This window comes from Octopus bimaculoides, chromosome 6 (genome assembly GCF_001194135.2).
Source record: "Octopus bimaculoides isolate UCB-OBI-ISO-001 chromosome 6, ASM119413v2, whole genome shotgun sequence".
In the NCBI taxonomy this organism is placed as follows: Eukaryota; Metazoa; Mollusca; class Cephalopoda; order Octopoda; family Octopodidae; genus Octopus; species Octopus bimaculoides.
Window position 1 is genome coordinate 31,476,647 of NC_068986.1, and position 20,832 is coordinate 31,497,478.

The following is a 20,832-nucleotide window of genomic DNA, read 5'->3' on the forward strand; positions in this document are numbered from 1 at the left end:
ATGGCCGCAGTCAAATGACTACAACACGTAAAAGAGTAAAAGAGTAAAGAGTATATCTGACCCAAATATTCTACTTGTTTTATATTCAAACTGATAGATCAGGCCTCTCTCACCTATCCCACAATGTCATTCTAAAAACAATCACATCATTGAAATCTCAAAGCTCCAAGATAATGCATGATAAATTCATATCAATGTGAATAAATAAGCATTACATTTGACAGAATAATCTGAATGCTAGAGTTAAACTTGACAAAGTAGGCCAATTGTTAGAATGTTGTTGTATTTGTCTTTGCACCATGATCTATATGAAAGGTCCTCTCAAGGCAAACAACACAGCATCTAGTGTTCTAACACTACATCCACATTAGCAATTTATATTATGCACACTGTTTACATTAGCCAAACTAGTGTCCTCAACTTGGTTGTTACTTTCACTATGTTTTGGTTGTTGTATGCTCCAACCTTCTTCAGGTGCCTTGTGATTCATCTTAGTGCCTTGCCTAGGATTGAACTTAGAACCTCTAGGTGACTGCACTGCATTAACCAACGCCTTTATCCCCTTTGCTATGCCCGTAGACAGTGACAGTGAATTTTTAAGGCTTACCCATTGATGTCTTATGTCAGGTCTGTACTGATTATATTGTACAATTACACAAGGGGGTGTTGAAAAGTTCTCGGCTTTGGGTAAAAGAAAATACTGGAGGATCAGTCCTTTTATTCTTTTACACATTTCAGCTCTAAGGCTGTGGCCATTCTTGGGCACTTCCAGTATCCAACATATTCTCCTCTCAGATTCACATACTCATTGCAATGTTCCTTCAGTTCTTCTAAGCCCTGTAAAATAACTTGGATGGTTGGGCCTCCAACCAGACCTTTCAAGATACCCATAAAGCTGGGAACTTTTCAGCACCCTCTCATATATGCTGGAGTGTACAGCAGCTGAAACATAGAGAAAGCAACAATCAAGATGAGAACACCAATCTGACAAATGTTTTTCATATTTCTCATTAGGTTTTTGTGCCTTATTGTTCCAGAATATAAAAAGAATGAGGATTGGCAGAGTTACTAGAACATTAGACAGAATATTTTTTTAGTATTTCCAGTATTTAGTTTCGCTCTTTCATCCCCATGTTCTGAGTTCAAATCTTAGTGAGACCAACTTCTGATGTCCGTCCATAAATCCATCCATTTTCTCCATCCACTGTTCCTGGGAGGGTCATGGCAGTTGTGTTGCTGACAGGCACTTCCTCCATAGGGTTCTATCAGAAGCAACCATCACTACACTTGCTGGCTGTATCCCCAGGCATGACCAACTGAAAAACTGTGGATGTCATTCAGCCATCTCGTTCTTTATCAACCTTTACATCTGCTGGTTGGATCAGCTTGAAGAATTCATCTTGCAATTATTTCTTCTGACATTCTAATCATGTCTGTAGTACCAGAGTTATGACCTCTCAAGGCAGAGAAGTAGTGGCTTGACCAAGAAAGATTTATTGACCTATAAGTTACACAACCTGTCAAGTAATATTATTCTGGAGATCCAAGGCAGCAAGCTGGCAGAATCATTAGCACGCTGGGCGAAATGCTTAACGGTATTTTGTCTGTCTTTATGTTCCGAGTTCAAATTCTCCCAAGGTCAACTTTGCCTTTCATCCTTTCGGGGTCGATAAATTAAGTACCAGTTGCATACTGGGGTCAATCTAAGTGACTGAGCCCCTCCCCAAATATTTCAGGCCTTGTGCCTAGAGTAGAAAAGATTATTCTAGAGATCCTTAAAATTAAAATGCTCAGTAATTAGTGTTGTCAGTTTAATTTCTGCAGTGCATCATAACTATAAATGGATTAAAATTTGACAAATATTTTCATCTTTGTCATCATCGTTGCTGTCATTATTGATGGTGGCACCAAAGAAAAAAAAAAGTTTAATAGCGTTTCTTCTGGCCTTACATTCTGAGTTCAAATTCCACTGAGGTTGACTTTGCCTTTCATCCTTTCGGGAGATCAATAAAATGAGCGTCACTTGAGCAATGGATTCAATGTAATTGACAAGACTCCTCCCACATATCTTACTAGTACCCTTATGCCTATAGTAGAAAAGTTTATCAATTCCATCTGGTGGATTGGCTGAATAAATGTTTTTCGGTATTTGTTCCAGCTCTTTACATCCCGAGTTCAATTCCTTAGAAGGCCTATTTTGTTGTTCATCTCTCTGGAGTCAATGAAATAGACTTGTTGTTGGCACTCCGTTGCTTACAACGTCGAGAGTTCCAGTTGATCCGATCAACGGAACAGCCTGCTCGTGAAATTAACGTGCAAGTGGCTGAGCACTCCACAGACACGTGTACCCTTAACATAGTTCTCGGGGATATTCAGCGTGACACAGTGTGACAAGGCTGACCCATTGAATTACAGGCACAACAGAAACAGGAAGAAAGAGTGAGAGAAAGTTGGGGCGAAAGAGTACAGCAGGGTTCGCCACCACCCCTGCTGGAGCCTCATGGAGCCTCATGGAGCTTTAGGTGTTTTCGCTCAATAAACACTCTCAACGCCCGGTCTGGGAATCAAAACTGTGATCCTATGACCGTGAGTCCGCTGCCCTAACCACTGGGCCATTGCACCTCCTCAATGAAATAGTCAAGTATTGGGATTGATGATATCAACAAACTCTCTTCTCTCAAAACTACTGACCTTATGTCTAAATTAAAAGCAATTATAATTCCATCTAATATATGTCCCAGGCTCTTCAAAATCAAATAACTATGAGCAGTACTGGTCAGGTTCTTCATAGTTTCAAGACTATTTTTACCTTTTGTTTGTTTGCTCAAACAAAGACATTTTACAAAATAAAATCTTACATATAGTAAACTTTAGTTTGAATTTTCAGAAACAGCCAGCTCTATCACAGAAAATCAGCAGAGTGAATCAGCTATTGTACCAAATGGCACCCAAGTCATTAACACAGCCAATAGTACCTTCAACGCAACTTCTCCACGTAGAAAAACTGTTGCTGAAATAAGTATCACACTGAAAACGACCAGCGTCAGTTTTCTCACAGAGTATGCTGAGCCAATACCAGTAACTACAGCGTCCAGCACAAATGTAAGCGCTGAAGCAAGCAAAGAACCTATTCTGGTCAATTTATCAAGAAATCATAAAAAAAAGGTAAGCTTCAGTGCTTTTCAAATTATATCAAATTATCGTCATCATCATCATCATCATTATATACTAAATGATGATGATGATATTGGAGATGATAAAGAGAACTTGTATTAATTGATAGCTATAATACATATCGGAGGCGCAATAGCCCAGTGGTTAGGGCAGCGGACTCACGGTCATAGGATCGCGGTTTCAATTCCCAGACCGGGCATTGTGAGTGTTTATTGAGCGAAAACACCTAAAGCTCCACGAGGCTCCGGCAGGGGATGGTGGCAAACCCTGCTGTACTCTTCCACCACAACTTTCTCTCACTCTTACTTCCTGTTTCTGTTGTGCCTGCAATTCAAAGGGACCAGCCTTGTCACACTGTGTCATGCTGAATATCCCCGAGAACTTCGTTAAGGGTACACGTGTCTGTGGAGTGCTCAGCCACTTGCACATTAATTTCACAAGCAGGCTGTTCAACTGAAACCCTCGACGTCGTAAGCGACAGAGTGCCAATAATAATAACATAATACATATCACATAATATGCCTGCAAGCCATGTAATGAGCCTCTACACCAGTAATTATTTACCTGTGCAGTACCATCTCACTGGGTGTATTGTGAGTTCTAAAGTCGATGGATGCTATGGTGGTTCTGTGTGCTTAAAGGGATCATGATGAAATAGTCAACCCTTTAGCATTCAGATTACTCCATCAAATGTAATGTTTTTTTATTCATTGTTTTGAATTAAGCATGCATTATCTTGTGGCTTCAACATTTTGATGATGTAATTGTTTATTATTTGACATTGTAGTGTAAATGTGAGAGGTCAGACCTAACTGGTTTGAACATAAAACAAGTAGAATATTTGCACCAGATATGACCTGCTTGAATACTGAAATGTTAAACCAGGTACAAGATTTATTTTAAATGGTCCAATATAATTTCCATAAAAAGTTAACCTAAGAGACACTAATCCAATGCAAATATCTAAAGGGAGGTACATGGGATTCTATGAGAAATAATGGATAAATGACTTTGCTAAATTAGCTTCTGTTTAATTAAAACAATAGGTTTTGTGATTTTCTTATAACTCAGTAACCCACTTCCATTTACTGAATGATATTTGCAAGTTGCCATTTGGTGGAAGGGGTTTATTGAGAATCACTGAGCTAGATGGTTGCTCAACCCATTATGAATAGATAATGAATTATATTATCAATTATATCCTACCATCATAAAAAGGTAAGACACAATGGATAATGTTGTCCTAGATAATCAGTGCTCTTCCAAAGGTTGGATGGTCAAAGCTGCAACACTTTTGGTCATAGGTCTGCTCAGTCAGGGCTTACTTAAGGCTAAAGTAATACAGCTATGAATCATGTGACAACAGAGTGAAACAACTGTATGGTCAACTACATAAATTAAGTAATTCAGATTTATGGAAAAACGAAAGATGAAAGGTATAGGAACAACAACAAGTAAGTGTATTAGTTTGTTGCTCAGGAAAAAAGGAAAAGTCCTTTACGTTTCAAGCCTATGCTCTTCAACAGAAAGGAATAAGAGGAAATAGAGAGAGAATGAAAAGAAAATGTGTAGAAAAACGCTAAATTAAAACTAATTTTGGTGGCTCTTTATTTGACAGAATTGTCCAGTATGCTGGGATAATGTACCAAAAGATTATCACAAGTTATTCTGCAATGCAGTAGAAGGTAAATAAAAATCTTTCATTTTGTATCTATTAAGTTCAATTTTTGACTATAAAACTATTGGGTTGTCCGGAAAGTTTGTGCAGATTTATAGTAGCTTACCTTTCGACTTATTTTAGAACATGGTTGAATCCATAAAATAGGATTTGACTACACTTCCATTTAGAGCACAGTTTAAGCTATTTTTTCTTGGAAGAAGGTTTATGTTCCTATAACCTGTGTTAATTCTGTAACCTTTTAAAATGGAAGATAAGAAAGTTCATTTTCGGGACTTGATGCTTTTCTTTTTTCGTAAAGGGAAAAACGCCTCACAAGCAACCAAAGAAATATGCGCAGTTTACGGTGATGTTTCTTTATCTGAAAGAACTGTATGAAAGTGGTTCACAAGGTTCCAAGCTGGAGATTGTAGCCTTATTGATAAAGAGCGATCAAGCAGACCATCCACTACAGATGATGACCAAAAGAAGTCATTAATTAAGAATAACCCACATTGCAAAACCCGACAATTGGCAGAAAGTCTCAACCTATCAAAATCCATCGTTCATGAGCACCTGGTAAAGCTTGGGTACACAAATCGCTACAATGTTTGGGTATCACATGAGTTGAGTGAGAAGAACCTTTTGGATTGCATTTCCATCTGTGATTCACTTTATAAACAGAATGAAAACGTGCCTTTTTTTTTTTTTAAAGCAAATTGTGACAGGTGATGAGAAACGGATTATCTACTGAAATGTTCAGAGAAAGCGATCCTGGAGTAAGCGACATGAGCCACTCTTAGCCACCCCAAAAGCGGGTCTTCACCCTAAAAAAGTTTGCTTTGTGTCTGGTGGGAGTGGAAAGGAATTCTGTACTATGAGCTTCTCCCAAGTAACCAGACAATTAACTCTGAGAAATACTGTACACAAAGGCCACCTTTCATTTGTCCACTCGTGTGAGTGTCAGTAGAGGAAAAGTAGTCACATTAGTTATGAACATCAACAATTTGGCTTTGAAAGCAAATACACCAGGAGAGTGTTCTACAGATTGAAACCTCGTACAGCTTACCAATTTTCAGTCCAACTGTCCAACCCATGCCAGCATGGAAAACAGACATTAAATGATGATTGATTAATTACTTATAGTTTTACCAGCTGAGGTGAATATGTTTCACTGTGAAGGTCTATTAAAGTCCAAACATCTGTTTTCACTAACTGGCATTGGCTTAAAGACCAAATCCATGCAAGTCTTCATCGTCTATAGTATTTCTATTTGTTGATCTTGTTAAAGTTATTTTATTTTCTTGCAGGTTTTAGATTTTAAATACACCTACTAAAGGAGAATTTTTTTCCTCTCTGCTAATAAGAGTTCAACTCCTATTTATGAAAAAAAAAAAAGAAAATTCCATTTTATATATTTATAGTTTATAAAATATCTTCTGGAAAGAACAAAGAACATTTAATACGGGTTATGGCAGATCTTCGGCCAGTGAAGAAATTACAAATTAAAAAATTTGTTGTCCCCAAAATGGACAAATCTTGTGAATGTGCCTGTATAAAGGAAAAAGGTAAGGCTCACAATGTATTGACTTTTATTTCATTAACCTACCCCCTACCCAACCAACTTTCAACACTGTAAATAGAAATTAATTCAGTAAGCAAACAAAGGAAAATTAATTTTCCTGTTAGCAAATGAAGAAATGAAGCACAGTGGTAGTTCTTGTAGGTATATTTGACTTAATGATGAAACGCATGGCTTAGTGATTAGAATGTTGGACTCCAGGACGTAAGATTCTGGTTTTGATCCCTGGACCAGGTAACGTTGTGTTCCTCATCAAAATACTTCATTTCATATTGCTCCAGTCCACTCAGCTGCTAAAAAAATTAGCAATCCTGTGTCAGCCCAGGGTCCCATACATATATATATACATTGGAGAAACTGGGAAACCAACCTTGTGCTCCTTACAAACTAATCATATTTGACTTAATACTTGTAGTGCATTGTTTTCTTTGAAAGCTTTATTCGGTAACTATGGCTTTTGATGATGTATGCAATGTGAAGTATGAACATTCCTATTTACAATACTAGTATACTTACACTATTTCAGCATATTTGTGGGACATTTATTTGAATTTATCTATTCTATTTCTCCCATAAAAATGTGAGCTTTATTTAGAAATACCATAGCATCTCTACCAGTTAAATACCCCTCAACCAGTTTATTTACATGACTTTCAATAAGCTCACAAATAGTATAGTTAATGTATTTAATTCCATTCTAAGGTTTGAACATCTGACCATGTAGCCATTAGTCTAGCAACTAAAGCTTACAGCAGCAACTGTGATAAATAACCCAGTTCATGAGCTTATGGCTTTTGATTTAAAATCAAATAGGTCAGATGATGACAGGTAAAGACATTCAAGACTTGACTTACCTGTTTTCCTTTTAAATAGTAGCAAATTAGTCTCAAATTGTACCTTGCATTTTGTGATGGATCAAGCAACCACAGAAAAGAAAAAAAAAAAAAACCCTCTTTCGTTTAGTTAAGATGCTTGTATTTATTGTAGAGTAATTTAATTATTAAATAGACAAGAGGGGTTTGGGGAAACTACTGCTTCCATTAGCAAAAGGATTTCTTTACTCTGAAAATCAGAATGTTGTTGACATATGGCAGTAAAATTTACGTATTAAATTATGCGACTGAATTGCAAAAGTCTCCATCAACAAGCTTGAAATGTAATGCCTTTGGGACATTCTTCAGACGAGATGGCAAGACAATCACCTGTCTTGACAAATCTCTTACAGATAGCCATCTCAATTCTTGATGGCTGTCTATAAAATATCTTTCTATGTGTAAATGTTAACTCCAAGATCTTTTGAAATTTGATAGTCTAAATACATTATTACCATCTCTACTTCTCTTTCCACCCTCACCTCCGTATTTTTAGTGATGTCAAATTAACTCCTCACTTAAAATTGCCTTTTGCGTTTTATTTCAGGACGCCGAGTCTTAATGCGAATGAAAGCTGGGCCAAAATTCAAAGACATGGGTCCTGTTCGTCTTGACAAACATGTTGTTATATTTCAACTTAAATCTGTTGTAGAAAGACACATGCGTAGACTGGCAAAGTCTTGCAAGAGATGAAGGAAATTTAGTCTCTCTCATTCTCTTCATTCCTTTTTACACAATTATGTGAAAACTATATAAAAAAAGAAAATTATAAGCAAAAGAAACAAAAATCCAATCCCTCACCACTGCTGCCTCAATTGATTACAATGATTATATGGAAAAAAAAAAACGAGGGGAAGGTAAGAGGTCGTTAAGCTTTATCGACTTAGGAATAACCAAATGTTTATTACTCCTGATAAACTACAGAATTACTATTAGTAGGTAGGGGAGATAATCCCTGTTTACAGGCAAGGTTTGACTATCAACGATGTTTGAACACAATATTAATGTGGAAATCATTGAGAGATCTGAAGATTCTCTGGTGCTGCAACCAGCTTAACTCGTGTAACTAACTTACTGATCAGGTTACCTGAATTCTGTAATCACCTTAAAATAATTGATCACTAAACGGGCTAATATTATTTTAATCGTGGATGTAATTTTTTTTTTTTCTTTTTTAGTTTGAAATAGCAAACTTAAAACTAAAAACAGATCAAAATTCGATTCATATTAAAATAAAACCTTAATTTTTATGTAAGACTATTTCAACAAATTTTAATTATTTAGTTCGTTTTATACTCTTCCACCAATTTATTTTTCTCAATTTGAAATTTCAAACTAAAGAAAAAAAAAGAAAAAAAACATTACCCCTTCCAATTAAGTATTTGTCAACTGGACAGTTATTCTCCCTCCATCATACCCAGTATATCTTTTACTCCCTTTCTTTAAATAGACATTTGTTTCATATATTCTATTAGGATTGGATTTTGATTTTTTAAAATATCTGCATCTTCTAGTTTTTTTTTTTTTCCTGTTGCACTGTCACATGACTCACTACTAATTAAGTAACTATTACACACTAAGAATAATCACCAACTGCTCCATTAATAGGAAACTAAACCTGAAGGTTAGTTTGTAAAAATAATTAAAAAAAGAAACTAAATAAAGTATTTGTACTCCTTGATAATTTTGAGTTTTCTTTGTTTTTGTGAGTGAATCCCATCAATTCTTTTATCCCAAGTCAGCCCAGACTGAGGAGGCTTTATGATCAAAGGAATTCCAACCATGGCAATCCAGTCTTTATAGACAATAGATGACTGACCATATTGTCCAGTGCATCCTCCATTTTAGTATTCAAACCAGCTGTGTCAAGGCTTATAAAGATGTGCAATAAATCAATATATTGACTTTACATATAAAAGATGATATTCATAGCTTTAGCATATCACAAAAGTATTAATAATTGTTAATGAGGCTTGTTCAACTGGGGTGGGGTGGGGGTCAAACCCATTAACTCCTTTCAATTACACACCTACCATCTTCAAAATGAACACAATACTAATCCACTTCCCAGATTAACTATACGTAAGGAAAAAGACAAGATGGTCTTAAATGGAATGCTTTTTGTCATTGATCTGCTTCCTGAGAGCCAATTTGGAAGCTAAAAAACATCATGCTTAAGTCATAATTTTCTTAATTAACATTTTATTTTTAAGTATATGTACAAGTTTTCTAATTTATAACTGATGACTTAAAGTCTCTGAAATTTTCCCCAATGTCAACAAGCCAAAAACCTAATCAAAGAGCAGATTTCAGCTTTAAATAAGGCAGCCTGAAAATATATAAAGTAAATATTGAAATAGATTTTTAATTTCAGTTGGAATAATTTCTTGGTTAAAAAGGTAAAATAAGTGGCCCAATGGGTTGGACTAAGGAACAAAAAAAAAAAGTGTTTCCTCAGACTAAATATAGTTTAGTCAAACAATAGCTAATGACAATCTTAATATAATGGCATTCTCCTCCCCACAAATTATACCTGAAATTCATATTAAACAGGGGGAAAATTTTACATTTTCCCCAATTCTTAACCATTCAGTATTTAAACCTATTTTTTTATTCAGCCTAAACAGTTTAATTGGCTAAATCCAGCTTCATACCAACCATACACTGTCTTTCTGAAAGTTGATACCAGTGCCACCTAACTGGCTCCCATGCCAGTGGCACATAAAAAGCACCATTCTCATGTGGTCGATGCCAAAATCTAATCAGTTTGTGCCAGTTGTGATGCCAAACCTCCCTGAAAGTTTCATCCGAATCCATCCCGCAGTTCTTGAGATTGTTTGTCTGTGGACAAACAAATGACTGAAAACAATCCCGCTGCCTTCACTAAGGCAGAGATAATTAATGGTTTCTGATTTAAGGAGAGGGCCAGAAGTTTCAAGAGGAGGGAAGTAATTGGTAACCATCAACCCCAGTACATGACAGGAAGTATATTTTAACAATCCTATGGGCATGAAAATTAGTTTTAACATTTCAGCATTCAGATTACTTTGAAATAATCATGCATTGCCTTGTAGGCTCCAGATTTTGCTCACGTGATTATTGTATGTTTTATGTTCAAACTGCCCAGATCCAGCCTCTTGCTCTTATCCTGCAGTCATTCTGGAAATATTTAGGCCTTATATGACCGATTTAAAGGCTAAAGTCTTAAGGGATGGGTAAGTGGATATTGCCATCTTTGAGTTTGTTCTAACAATGTGAAGTGAACTGGTTTTAATTGGGAATTGAAACCACTTTGCTGCTCCAGTTGATCAGCTTTCTACTCTACATCATTAACCACTATTATTTCAGCTCTATTTTAATTTGCTAAAAATAATAGAAAGCAAAATGGGTAAAAGAGAGGATAAAAGGCAAGAGATTTGGATAAAATGTTAATAATTTATTAAACAAGATTAATTTTTTTATGGGTGAAAAAGAAAAAAAATGCTGATCTGTATTCTGTTGATTATGTATCAAAACAACCCAAAATGTTGCTGCTCTACATATATGTTTGTATATGTACATGTGTGTGCGTGTAGGTGCATATATATATGCATCATCTGTTTAGATCTCTTACTTGGTTACATAATGCCATTGATCTACTGAAAAGAGAGAGAGAAAAACAACAGTTAGAATATGGACATCGTGTAATTAGCTTTGAAAACAAAATCTCCAACTTGATATCTTCCGTAACAAAAATAAACTTGCACTGAATGACCTGCACTGATAATACAAAACCATCATCATTATCATTAATTTGGTTCGATCAATTTTCGATTTTTTTCCCTTCTTCCAAACAATTACAGGTACAACATCAATTTCCCCGGAACCTTTGTTCAGAAACTTTTCGTGATTACTTATTTTTTAGAACCAGGAGTGGTCACCTTGGTCGACACTTAATTGAACAAGTATCAAATTTACTCAATCCTTTGATAGTAACCCATCCGAAACTGCTCCTAGTGCTGCAATACGTATTCTTTATTTTAACCCATTAATGTATAATGAGAGGTAGGGAGGAAGAGAGAGCAGGAAGAAGAGAATCTCTAGATGTTTGACATGCTAGAAATAGTAGTCAGATCCTCAATACAAAGCTAATATGAGACCAATGTTCTTGCAACTGAAAGTTATACATTTTGACCTCATGCCAGTACGGAAGGTGGATGCTAAACGACGATGAAGTAGACGAAGTGGAAGAGAGAAAATAATGAGAAGCTGAAGTTATTTGAACTATTTCAATGAAAAATACCTACCATCACTTGGTAGATCAGCAGGAGGGCCAGCATCAGGAGCCTGCAAAAGAAATACATGCAAGTGGAATTAAAGAACCAAGTTGTGTACTTAATACAAGATATTACTGGTATGTATATAGAAACTGCTCATCTCTAAAACACCCCATAAAGTGGTTGGTGTTAGGATGAGCATTCAGCTGTAGAAACCATATCAAAGAAGACATTGGAGCCTGACACAGCTCTGCAGCTCATCAGACCCTGTCAAACCACTCGACCCATGCCAGCATAGAAAACAGATGTTAAATAATTAACAGAGTTACTCTTATTTACATTATTTACAATTGACGGATCTTTGTAATCATCCTTGTTGTGGTTAAGAGCACGGGCTACTAACCCCAAGATTCCGAGTTTGATTCCAGGCAGTGACCTGGATAATAATAACATCGCAAAAATACCCTAGGAATGAGAACCCAGGTTTGAAATTTCCCCAAGATACCTGACTAAGGCTGGAGAGTATATCAGCTGAAACATTGTGTTAACAACAAATAAGATGAGGAAAAATATCCGTCAATTGTAAATAATTCCTCATCTCTTAAATATAGAACAAAATTACTCTTGAATTCTAATGCACATGCCATGATAAAATACACTCAGTACACTTTTGAAAAGCAGTTGGTAAAACAAGTAGAGACAATTTAGGGTCACAAAGAGACCTTCAGCTGGCCCAAAGCCTTGACAGTTCTAATGCTGGTACCATGATAAAATGCACTAAATACATTCTAAAGTAGTTTGTGTTAAGGGCACCCAGCTAAAGGAACTATACAAAAACTGAGAGGACTAAGCATGATATGGTCCTCCAAACCATTCAGGTTGGCACTAACTTCAAATAAGAACTGACTCAACTAGGGTGACACCCCCTAACTCTAACTTAAGCAAGTATGGAAAACATGGTTCCAGGTTCAGTCCCACTGCATGGAAGCTTGGGCAAGTGTCTTTGATAGCCTTGTGCCGACCAAAGCCTTGTGAGTGGATTTGGAAGATGGAAATTAAAAGAAGCCTGTCATGTGTGTGTATGTGTGTGTTTCATCCTACCATCACTACTTGACAACCAGTGTTGGTGTGTCTACATTCCCGTAACTTAGTGGTTCAGCAAAAGACAGAGTGAGTACTAAGTTTTTTTTTTTTGTTAAAAAAAGGGCCTGGGGTCAATTTGTTTGACTAAAACCCTTCAAGGTGGTGCTCCAGCATGGCTGCAATCAAATGATTAAAACAAGTAAATGAATAAAAGAATAAAACCCATACAAAAAAAAAAATCAAATACACAGCCTGCTTACAATAGATTATTGATAATATCAACAGATTATTGATTAAAGTATTATACTTACATTATTGACAACAGCCTGTGCTTCATCCTTTGTTATAGTATAAGGACTATTAGCAACACTTGTATTTTCACTGAAATTACAATATTTCAGAACATTTACCTTGCATTGCTTTGCTTTAGACTTAATGCAGTTGTTACAATCAATGTAAGCACCAATTTCTGGCAGGGAAACCAGAGCATGCAATTATAAAAATCAAAACAATACAGGGTAAAAGATGGCACATATGTATCTTCTTGCAAGCTGTCTCTCATAAAAATGAAATATTTATATCAAAATCTCTCTCACACACACACAAGTTTTCCAGCATATAAGATACATTTATTTTTCAAAAATTTACCCACCAAAAGCCCTTCCACACCTTATATGCTTATGGTCAGGCTTTGGGTAGACTCAGTGTTATTAATAATGGATAATACAAGTGAAGGTCACTAGTGATATTTGGTGGTGGTAAAGTAAATATTGTAACTTAGCCTGTTATAATAGAATACCAAACAGCATCAGTCTAAATTTTCATGGTTCCTACACATGAAAATGTGCAAGACATTCAGTGAGAGGATTTTCTCAAATTACCTTCTGGTTGAATATATTTTGAAACAAATGATGAAAGTTATAAAGAAGCTATTTATCTTTGATTTCTTAAAATCATTGCACAGCAAATACAAAAAAGAGCCATTTGAGGTTTTGGATAGAAAACTCAAAGGCTGCCTGTGGGGCCTGAAACCTCATCTGTAAATATGACATTCTACCATTGGACCAAAGCATGCTATTTTACATTACTATTTATAACTTTGTCTACCTTTTCAGTTAGAGAATTTTCACATTTTCTAAATCCTTCTGATAAACAATACACACACAATCAAAAATGATGGACCAGTGATATAAGAAATAATCATTTGAATAAATAATTAGAACTAAATTTAAAAAAAAAAAAAAAATCAATACAGGCGTGACTATGTGATAAACTTGCTATCTAACCACATGGTTCCAGGTTCAGTCTCACTGTGACACCTTGAGCGAGTGTCTTCTACTATAGCCTCGTGTCAACCAGAGCCTGGAATGGATTTGGTAGATGGAAACTGAACGAAGTCTGTCTTATATGTATATATCTGTCTGTGCGTTTGTTGCCCATCATAGCTTGACAGCTGGTGCTGATAGGTTTACTTTCTCGCAACTTAGTGGTTCAGCAAAAGAGACTGGTAGAATTAGTACTAGGCTTAAAAATAAATCGAGGATCAATTCCTTCTACTAAAACCCTTCAAGGTGGCACCTCAGCATGGCTACAGTCAAATGACAAACTAGTGAAAGATAAGACTATAAAAAGCTTACAAAGAAACATTATCATGAAATGGATAAATGTTCTAAATTCTGTAGAATTTAATAGATTCTCAATAAAACAATAAATGCATACCATCGAATTCCCTCAGCATCAGTCATTTTATTCATCAGTTTCTCCCATTGTTCATGAGTCTCAGTAACAATTTTCAGAGCATAAGCCTACAAAAAAAGACATTGACAAATTGTAACTTTATTTTTTTAACTCTTTAGCATTTAAACCAACCATAACCAGCCAAAACAGGTTAGATGAAACATATTTGAGGCAGGCTTTCTATGGTCAGCTGCTCTTCTGTTGTCAATTCCCACTTGTTTCTCTACGGTTTCTTTTATTTCATTGCATTAATCTGCACATGTCTGTAGAATTACAAGGACATTCATTTATTAGGAAATGTAAACAATATCACTTTTTTTGCTCAGATTGTGAATGGCAATTTCACATGTCCTCATTAACAATAAATATACATATTATTATAAATGTCTTCTTGCCTTGATAATATGATACTTGTAAATGAGTGTTGCTCTCATTTCTACAGAAAATGGAAAGCAAATGACACCAATTGTATGAGAGCAATGTCTGACCATAGGAAAGAGTACTTTGCCTGAAAACAGGTGGGGGTTGGTAGGAGAAAAGAGCCATAGGAAATCTACCTGCCTCAACAAATTTCATCCAACCCACATATGCATGGGAAAGTGAATGTTAAAATCAAAGTGATGATGGTAAAACATACATATATAAAGTACAAATTTACAGAAATCAAAAGACGAAGACGGATGTAAGAACAACAAACAGGTGTATTAGTTTAACGCTCAGGAAGAATGGAAAAGTCTTTTACATTTTGAGCCTACACTTTTCGACAGACAAGATTAAAAGGTAAAAAAAAAAAAAGAGAAAATTTTTTTTTAAATGGAGTGAGAAAGAAAAGGTGTAGAGATTAACGGTTCAACATGATGCCTATATATATTATATATATATATATATATATATATATATATATATATATATATATATAAGATATGGCTGTGCGATGAAGCTGCTTGCTTTCCAGCCATGTGTGTATATGAAAAAAAGCATTCCATTTAATAAAATAATCTGAGTGAGTTATAAAACAGTAACAACTGAAACAAAACATGAAAAAGTGAAGGTCAATGAAGGTTTACCTTGTTTTTAGCTTCTCCATTGAAAGCAAACTGATTTTCTTGTTTTCCATCAGGCACTTTATAGTAACGGAACCATTCATAGGTTGCCTAAGGAAATATTAAAATATTAAGTTGTTCAGGTGTCTAACAAAGGTGATGCAAAAGACAAAGATAGTCCTAAAATGTTTATTTTGAAGATTAATGACAATTCAGAAACCTTATTATTATTATTAACAACAGATATATAACTTGACTTATTGGAACAACTCTCAATAGCCTCTATTTTAATCCATTTACGCAATGAAGAGCTTCTGATCTAAGAGAGGTAACTCTACAATTCAATGTAGCGTTTTCATTAAATTCCTTAGCTACTATAAAAAAGAAATTATTTAAAACTTGAAAAAGCCATGAAAAGGAGAAAATCTTAAGAAATTATTTGTTGATGTTTGTTCATGTCTACCAAAACAGATAGTTCATGGAGTGCATGCAGGAGAGCAAGAATCCAAACAATAATGTATCGATTCATTCTTAAAACATTCTAACAGACTGATATTAAATATCTGAATATTTACTGCCGTTACAGGATGCATTTTTTTCAACCATAAATGCTTTATTTAGGCTTGTTTGTATTTCCAATGTGGAATATGTATTCCAAATTACAATCAACCAAAAACACTTTTTCAAATGATTACTACATCATCAATGCTAAAATATATTTACAGAATTAAGTCTCAACCTACCTTTAAAAATCCAGGCATTGATTTTTCTATGTCTTCAACATCTAAAACACAAAAGAAACAGAGATTAAGAGTAAGAACAAAAATATGAACATAGCTGAAATAAATAGAGATGCTTTGATCAATTCAGAAACTGCAAAAGCTATTCAGAGGTATTGCAAGCTCCTCTTCTGAATCCATTGCATTGTTGGAAATCTTTCCATATTATGAACAGGTCATAGGCATAGGAGTGGTTGTGTGGTAAGTAACTTGCTTATGAACCACATAGTTCCGGGTTCAGTTCCACTGCATGGCACCTTGGGCGAGTAAATACCAGTTAAATAATAGGGTTATTCCACTTAAGTATTTACCATCTCCTTAAAATAAAGATTATAGGTGTTCTACTACAACAGCAAAAAAAAAAACAAAAAAAAAAACACCCTTAATTTTATGGGTCATTTTCAATTTTAATGCAGACCTCCATCCAAGTCACCATCACTCTAAAAATAGATATTGTTATTTATTTTTTATATATGCAAAATATGTGAGAATATTAATATGTTCCAATGATTTATAAAAATTGTTTAAATTTTTACAATCACCCTCTCCAGGCTAGAAACACATTTATACACACACAAGTATTAAATAGTCTTTAACAGAAAAAAAAAATAATTGGACAGAATACAGTGCCATAAAATCAGCAAAAATAATTCTAAAACTTACCATTTAAATCACTGGCTAATGGATCGGTAACATCAATAGCTAGAACTTTCCAATCAGTCTCTCCTGAAATTAAAGAAATAAAAAGGGATCAACTTACTATAGTTTCCAGTATTAAAAATTTTGTCAGCAACAGAATACCAGATCCTCAACTGTATATGTTGAAACTGTATTATGCACCAATTTACATATCTTATGAAATTCTGAACATGGCTGATGCCAGCGCCGCCTTGACTGGCTCCTGTGCCGGTGGCACATAAAAGCACCATTCAAATGTGGTCGATGCCAGCCCCCTCTGGCTCCAGTGCCAGTGGCACGTAAAAAGCACCCACTACACTTTCGGAGTGGTTGGCATTAGGTGCGCGCGCGCACACACACACACTAAAGAATGACCTCAGGAAGCTGAATCTTTTGGGCACCTGGCCATACTCAAGAAGACCCCTATTCCGCAGCAGAAATGCTAAGACCAATCCTTCTGTTGGAGTAAAGCACTCATGACAATGCCATGTAAAAGCGCCCAGCACACACTGTAAAGCAGTTGGCATTAGGAAGGGCATCCAGCTGTAGAAACTTTACCAAATCAGACTGGAGTCTGGTGCAACTATGGTCACACCAGCCAACCTATGTCAGTATGGGAAACGGACGTTAAATGATATATATGGCTGAAATCAGTGTGGTAGACAAGTCACCAAAAAAACTGAAAATGGTATGGTTTATCATCCACTGCTGCTCACCCAGGACACAATTTCTTATCTCTATTCCAAAATGATATTTTAAATACACCAACTCAATCCATTGTTTAGATTTTACAATATCTTTCAAAAGTGTTAATCTTCTCCAGCTGTCGGGAATTTCTCTCTTATTCAGCTTTCTCTGTCATATCACATTACAATTCTGTTTGCTTAATCAATATATTCAATATGTTGGCTGTATAGATCACATCAAAATGTTACATAGCTACATCTATACAATAGGGGGAATTCAAGTAGACCTAAATGAAAGTTCACAATTAAGCTTTTGTTTCTCAACTATAAAAAAAAATTTCCCCCTTTACAAGAAGGTCTCTTCACAATGGCTTAACTGCTATAGCTCTAGAGCTCCAGTTTTTCTTTGTTTATAATCTACAGATTTTTACTCTTTAACTTGTTTCAGTCATTTGACTGCGGCCATGCTGGAGCACCGCCTTTAGTCAAATCAAATCGACCCCAGGACTTATTCTTTGTAAGCCTAGTACTTATTCTATCGGTCTCTTTTTGCTGAACCACTAAGTTACGGGGACGTAAACACACCAGCATCGGTTGTCAAGCGAAGTTGGGGGGGGGGGGACAAACACAGACACACACATTATGTCTAATTAAGAAACTGTTATAAATTTTAATTAATTTTGATAAAAACAAAACTTCAGACTATTCATTGAACATCAGGAAAACAAATATGGATGCAAGAAAGGAGAGAAACAGTAAAATATAAAATATACCTTCATCAATAAGGCACATCACTCCGAGGACTTTCACTTGGATAACAGCACCTCGTTTGTGGATCTGAAGAATAGATTAATTATTGAAAACATGTTAACTCTATAACACCTAAATCATCAATATACATTTTAAAAAATTTAGTCTTTTTCTAGTTTTCTGGACATTAAAGAGGATGTATCTCTTACACACACACACACTTCAGAGATTTACTTGTCTGGCAAGTGATTTAATCTGGGACTGTGTGTTGAAATTCAAATATTAGCCATTCAAAAATACAAAGGCTTAACTTCTCTTTAACATTTACTTCTTAGTGTCAAAAAAAAATGTCACACCAACTGTAATCTGGTCACTGACAGTTCTATTGCAACTCGGAGTTGCCTTTTTAAGTGATCTTATTCTAGATCACTTTAAAACCGTTGAGTTGGTATGATTCAACCAAGAGCAGTCACATGCAGTTTAGTATAAAAAAAGATTGACCTTTTAGCAATTAAACCAGCCATATCCAGCTAAACTGGCCAGATCCAACCTCTCACACTTACCCTACAATATTATTCTAAAAATAAACAATTATGTCATTGAAATCTAAAAGTTACGAGGTAATATGTGACTAATTCAAATCAATATGAATAAATAAGCATTACATTTGACACAGAAATTTGAATGCTAAAGGGTTAAAATCAAGTCAAAATTTAATTTTTTTAAAACTTACCTTTGATCCAATTTCACAAACATCGATTGGGTCAGAGTCTCCCTTAGTGTTTGTATCTGGGGTTACAAAATTTGGGTCTTCCCAGGTCTGCAAACAAAAGACAAATGGTATTTGAACAAAGTTAATAAACAGTCATGTCAGGGGTACAGGTTCGATTCCCGTAGCCACCTGCTGGCAACTTTTGTCTTATAATGGTAAAATACCATCTTTCTGCCGTTTTCTCAGTTATACTACATTCGAAATTACCTACGTAAAATGTCAAAATATATATTATCTTATAATAATTCTGCTTGTTCTTCCATTACTTAGCCTGTCTATAATGCTTCCACAGTGATTGGTTGAAAGAAGGAGGGGTATGGAAAGGGAAGGGGCATATGGAGAGGGAGAGCTGGTGGTGAGTGAAATGTGTAATTTTTTTTTAACTAAGTTTTTTTTTTTCCTGTTACTTATTCTACTGGTTTTATGTTAAAACTGACCTACCTGACAATGTCATTCAAATCATAAACAATCACATCATCGAAATCTCAAAGCTATGATATAATGCATAATTAATTCAAAACAATGTGAATAAACAAGCATTAAATTTGACAGAATCTGAATGCTAAAGGGTTAATTTTTATTGACTGGACCCAGAAAGATGAAAAGCGAAGTTGACATTAGTGGGATCTGAACCAAGAACTACAAATACCATTAGAGTGTTTTGCCCTACACTTTAATTGACCCAGTACTGGCATATACCAAATAATAGCTACGAGTCATAAGTAGGCAAACATCTTAGAGCACTTACTCTTGGCCTCGCATAATATCAAGGATTCAGCTGAACAGACAGGAGCAGCATGAAATGAAGTGCCTGGCTTTGGACAAAGTCTCTTGGTCCAGGAACTGAACCCACGACCTAAATGATTGTGAGCCTATCACCTTAATCACTAGTCTATGCATCTTGAAGACAAGCTTATACTAATAAGCTCAATTAATTTAATATTCCTTTGCTGGAAATGATTAGCATTTTTTTTTTTTAGCATTTTATTTAAAATACCATATCTAAATCACCAAGGTTTATTTATAGCTTTTAATTAAGTCAATAGTAAAGAGAAGAAGCAAGAACATAAGAGGTAAGAAGACGAGGCAAGAAGCAGTGTTTCAGATCCTGCTACAAGCATTATGTACAGAGCCAAGACACAGAGCCCTCAAAATCTGCAATTACAGAGCTTTAACAAGTTACCATACATGATCTAATTCACTACTGTCAACAGTAGCAACACTATAGAATTGATGAGTGTGCAAGGTTGAATTCGGTTATTCTTGCAGGAAAAATTATTTACAAGAATAATTTGGAGAAAAATTTTTTTTTTTAAATAACAAATATATCAGGAATTAAATTCTTCAAATGTTGCTGTATGAACAAAGAACTGCCATAATTTCTCAAACTGATGGCATTTACGAGGTCAAAGATAAAATCATAGCACTAAAGACAATGAAAGAACCTCTACAGGATCACTTGAACTGTTATAAATAGCAGCCAAATGAACACACAATAACCGAGAGAGAAAAAACTGGGTGTCACAGCTGGGAATTTTTTTTTTCCAGTTCTGCTGTGTAGTTAAAACCAGGGGTTAAACAAAATTATCTCTACTGTCACCACCATCTAGCTCTACTTGTTTATCCAACTGGATAGTTGGAAACCTGATACAATGATAATACACCAGATGACAGCAGTCATGAATTAATAAATACAAGACACACACTATATGTATGTATGTGTGTATATATATATATATATATATATATATATATATATATAT

General features: G+C 35.3%; 2 protein-coding genes across 2 annotated transcripts in view; one reads left to right on the plus strand and one right to left on the minus strand.

Annotated features, from left to right (window-relative positions):
- Positions 1-8,969, plus strand: part of LOC106869347 (pregnancy zone protein) — a 73,475-nt gene extending 64,506 nt beyond the window's left edge. Inside the window, exons 35-38 of the mRNA XM_052968434.1 lie at positions 2,888-3,165; positions 4,793-4,859; positions 6,256-6,399; positions 7,833-8,969. Coding sequence (XP_052824394.1) covers positions 2,888-3,165; positions 4,793-4,859; positions 6,256-6,399; positions 7,833-7,978 — 635 coding nt within the window. The 3' untranslated portion in view covers positions 7,979-8,969. The remainder of the gene's footprint in view (positions 1-2,887; positions 3,166-4,792; positions 4,860-6,255; positions 6,400-7,832) is intronic.
- A 1,731-nt stretch (positions 8,970-10,700) lies between these two features.
- Positions 10,701-20,832, minus strand: part of LOC106869360 (uncharacterized) — a 29,949-nt gene continuing 19,817 nt past the window's right edge. Inside the window, exons 4-12 of the mRNA XM_014915081.2 lie at positions 19,031-19,117; positions 18,321-18,384; positions 16,847-16,909; positions 16,148-16,188; positions 15,429-15,515; positions 14,344-14,429; positions 12,936-13,005; positions 11,572-11,611; positions 10,701-10,923 (exon numbers count right to left, since the gene is read on the minus strand). Coding sequence (XP_014770567.1) covers positions 10,895-10,923; positions 11,572-11,611; positions 12,936-13,005; positions 14,344-14,429; positions 15,429-15,515; positions 16,148-16,188; positions 16,847-16,909; positions 18,321-18,384; positions 19,031-19,117 — 567 coding nt within the window. The 3' untranslated portion in view covers positions 10,701-10,894. The remainder of the gene's footprint in view (positions 10,924-11,571; positions 11,612-12,935; positions 13,006-14,343; positions 14,430-15,428; positions 15,516-16,147; positions 16,189-16,846; positions 16,910-18,320; positions 18,385-19,030; positions 19,118-20,832) is intronic.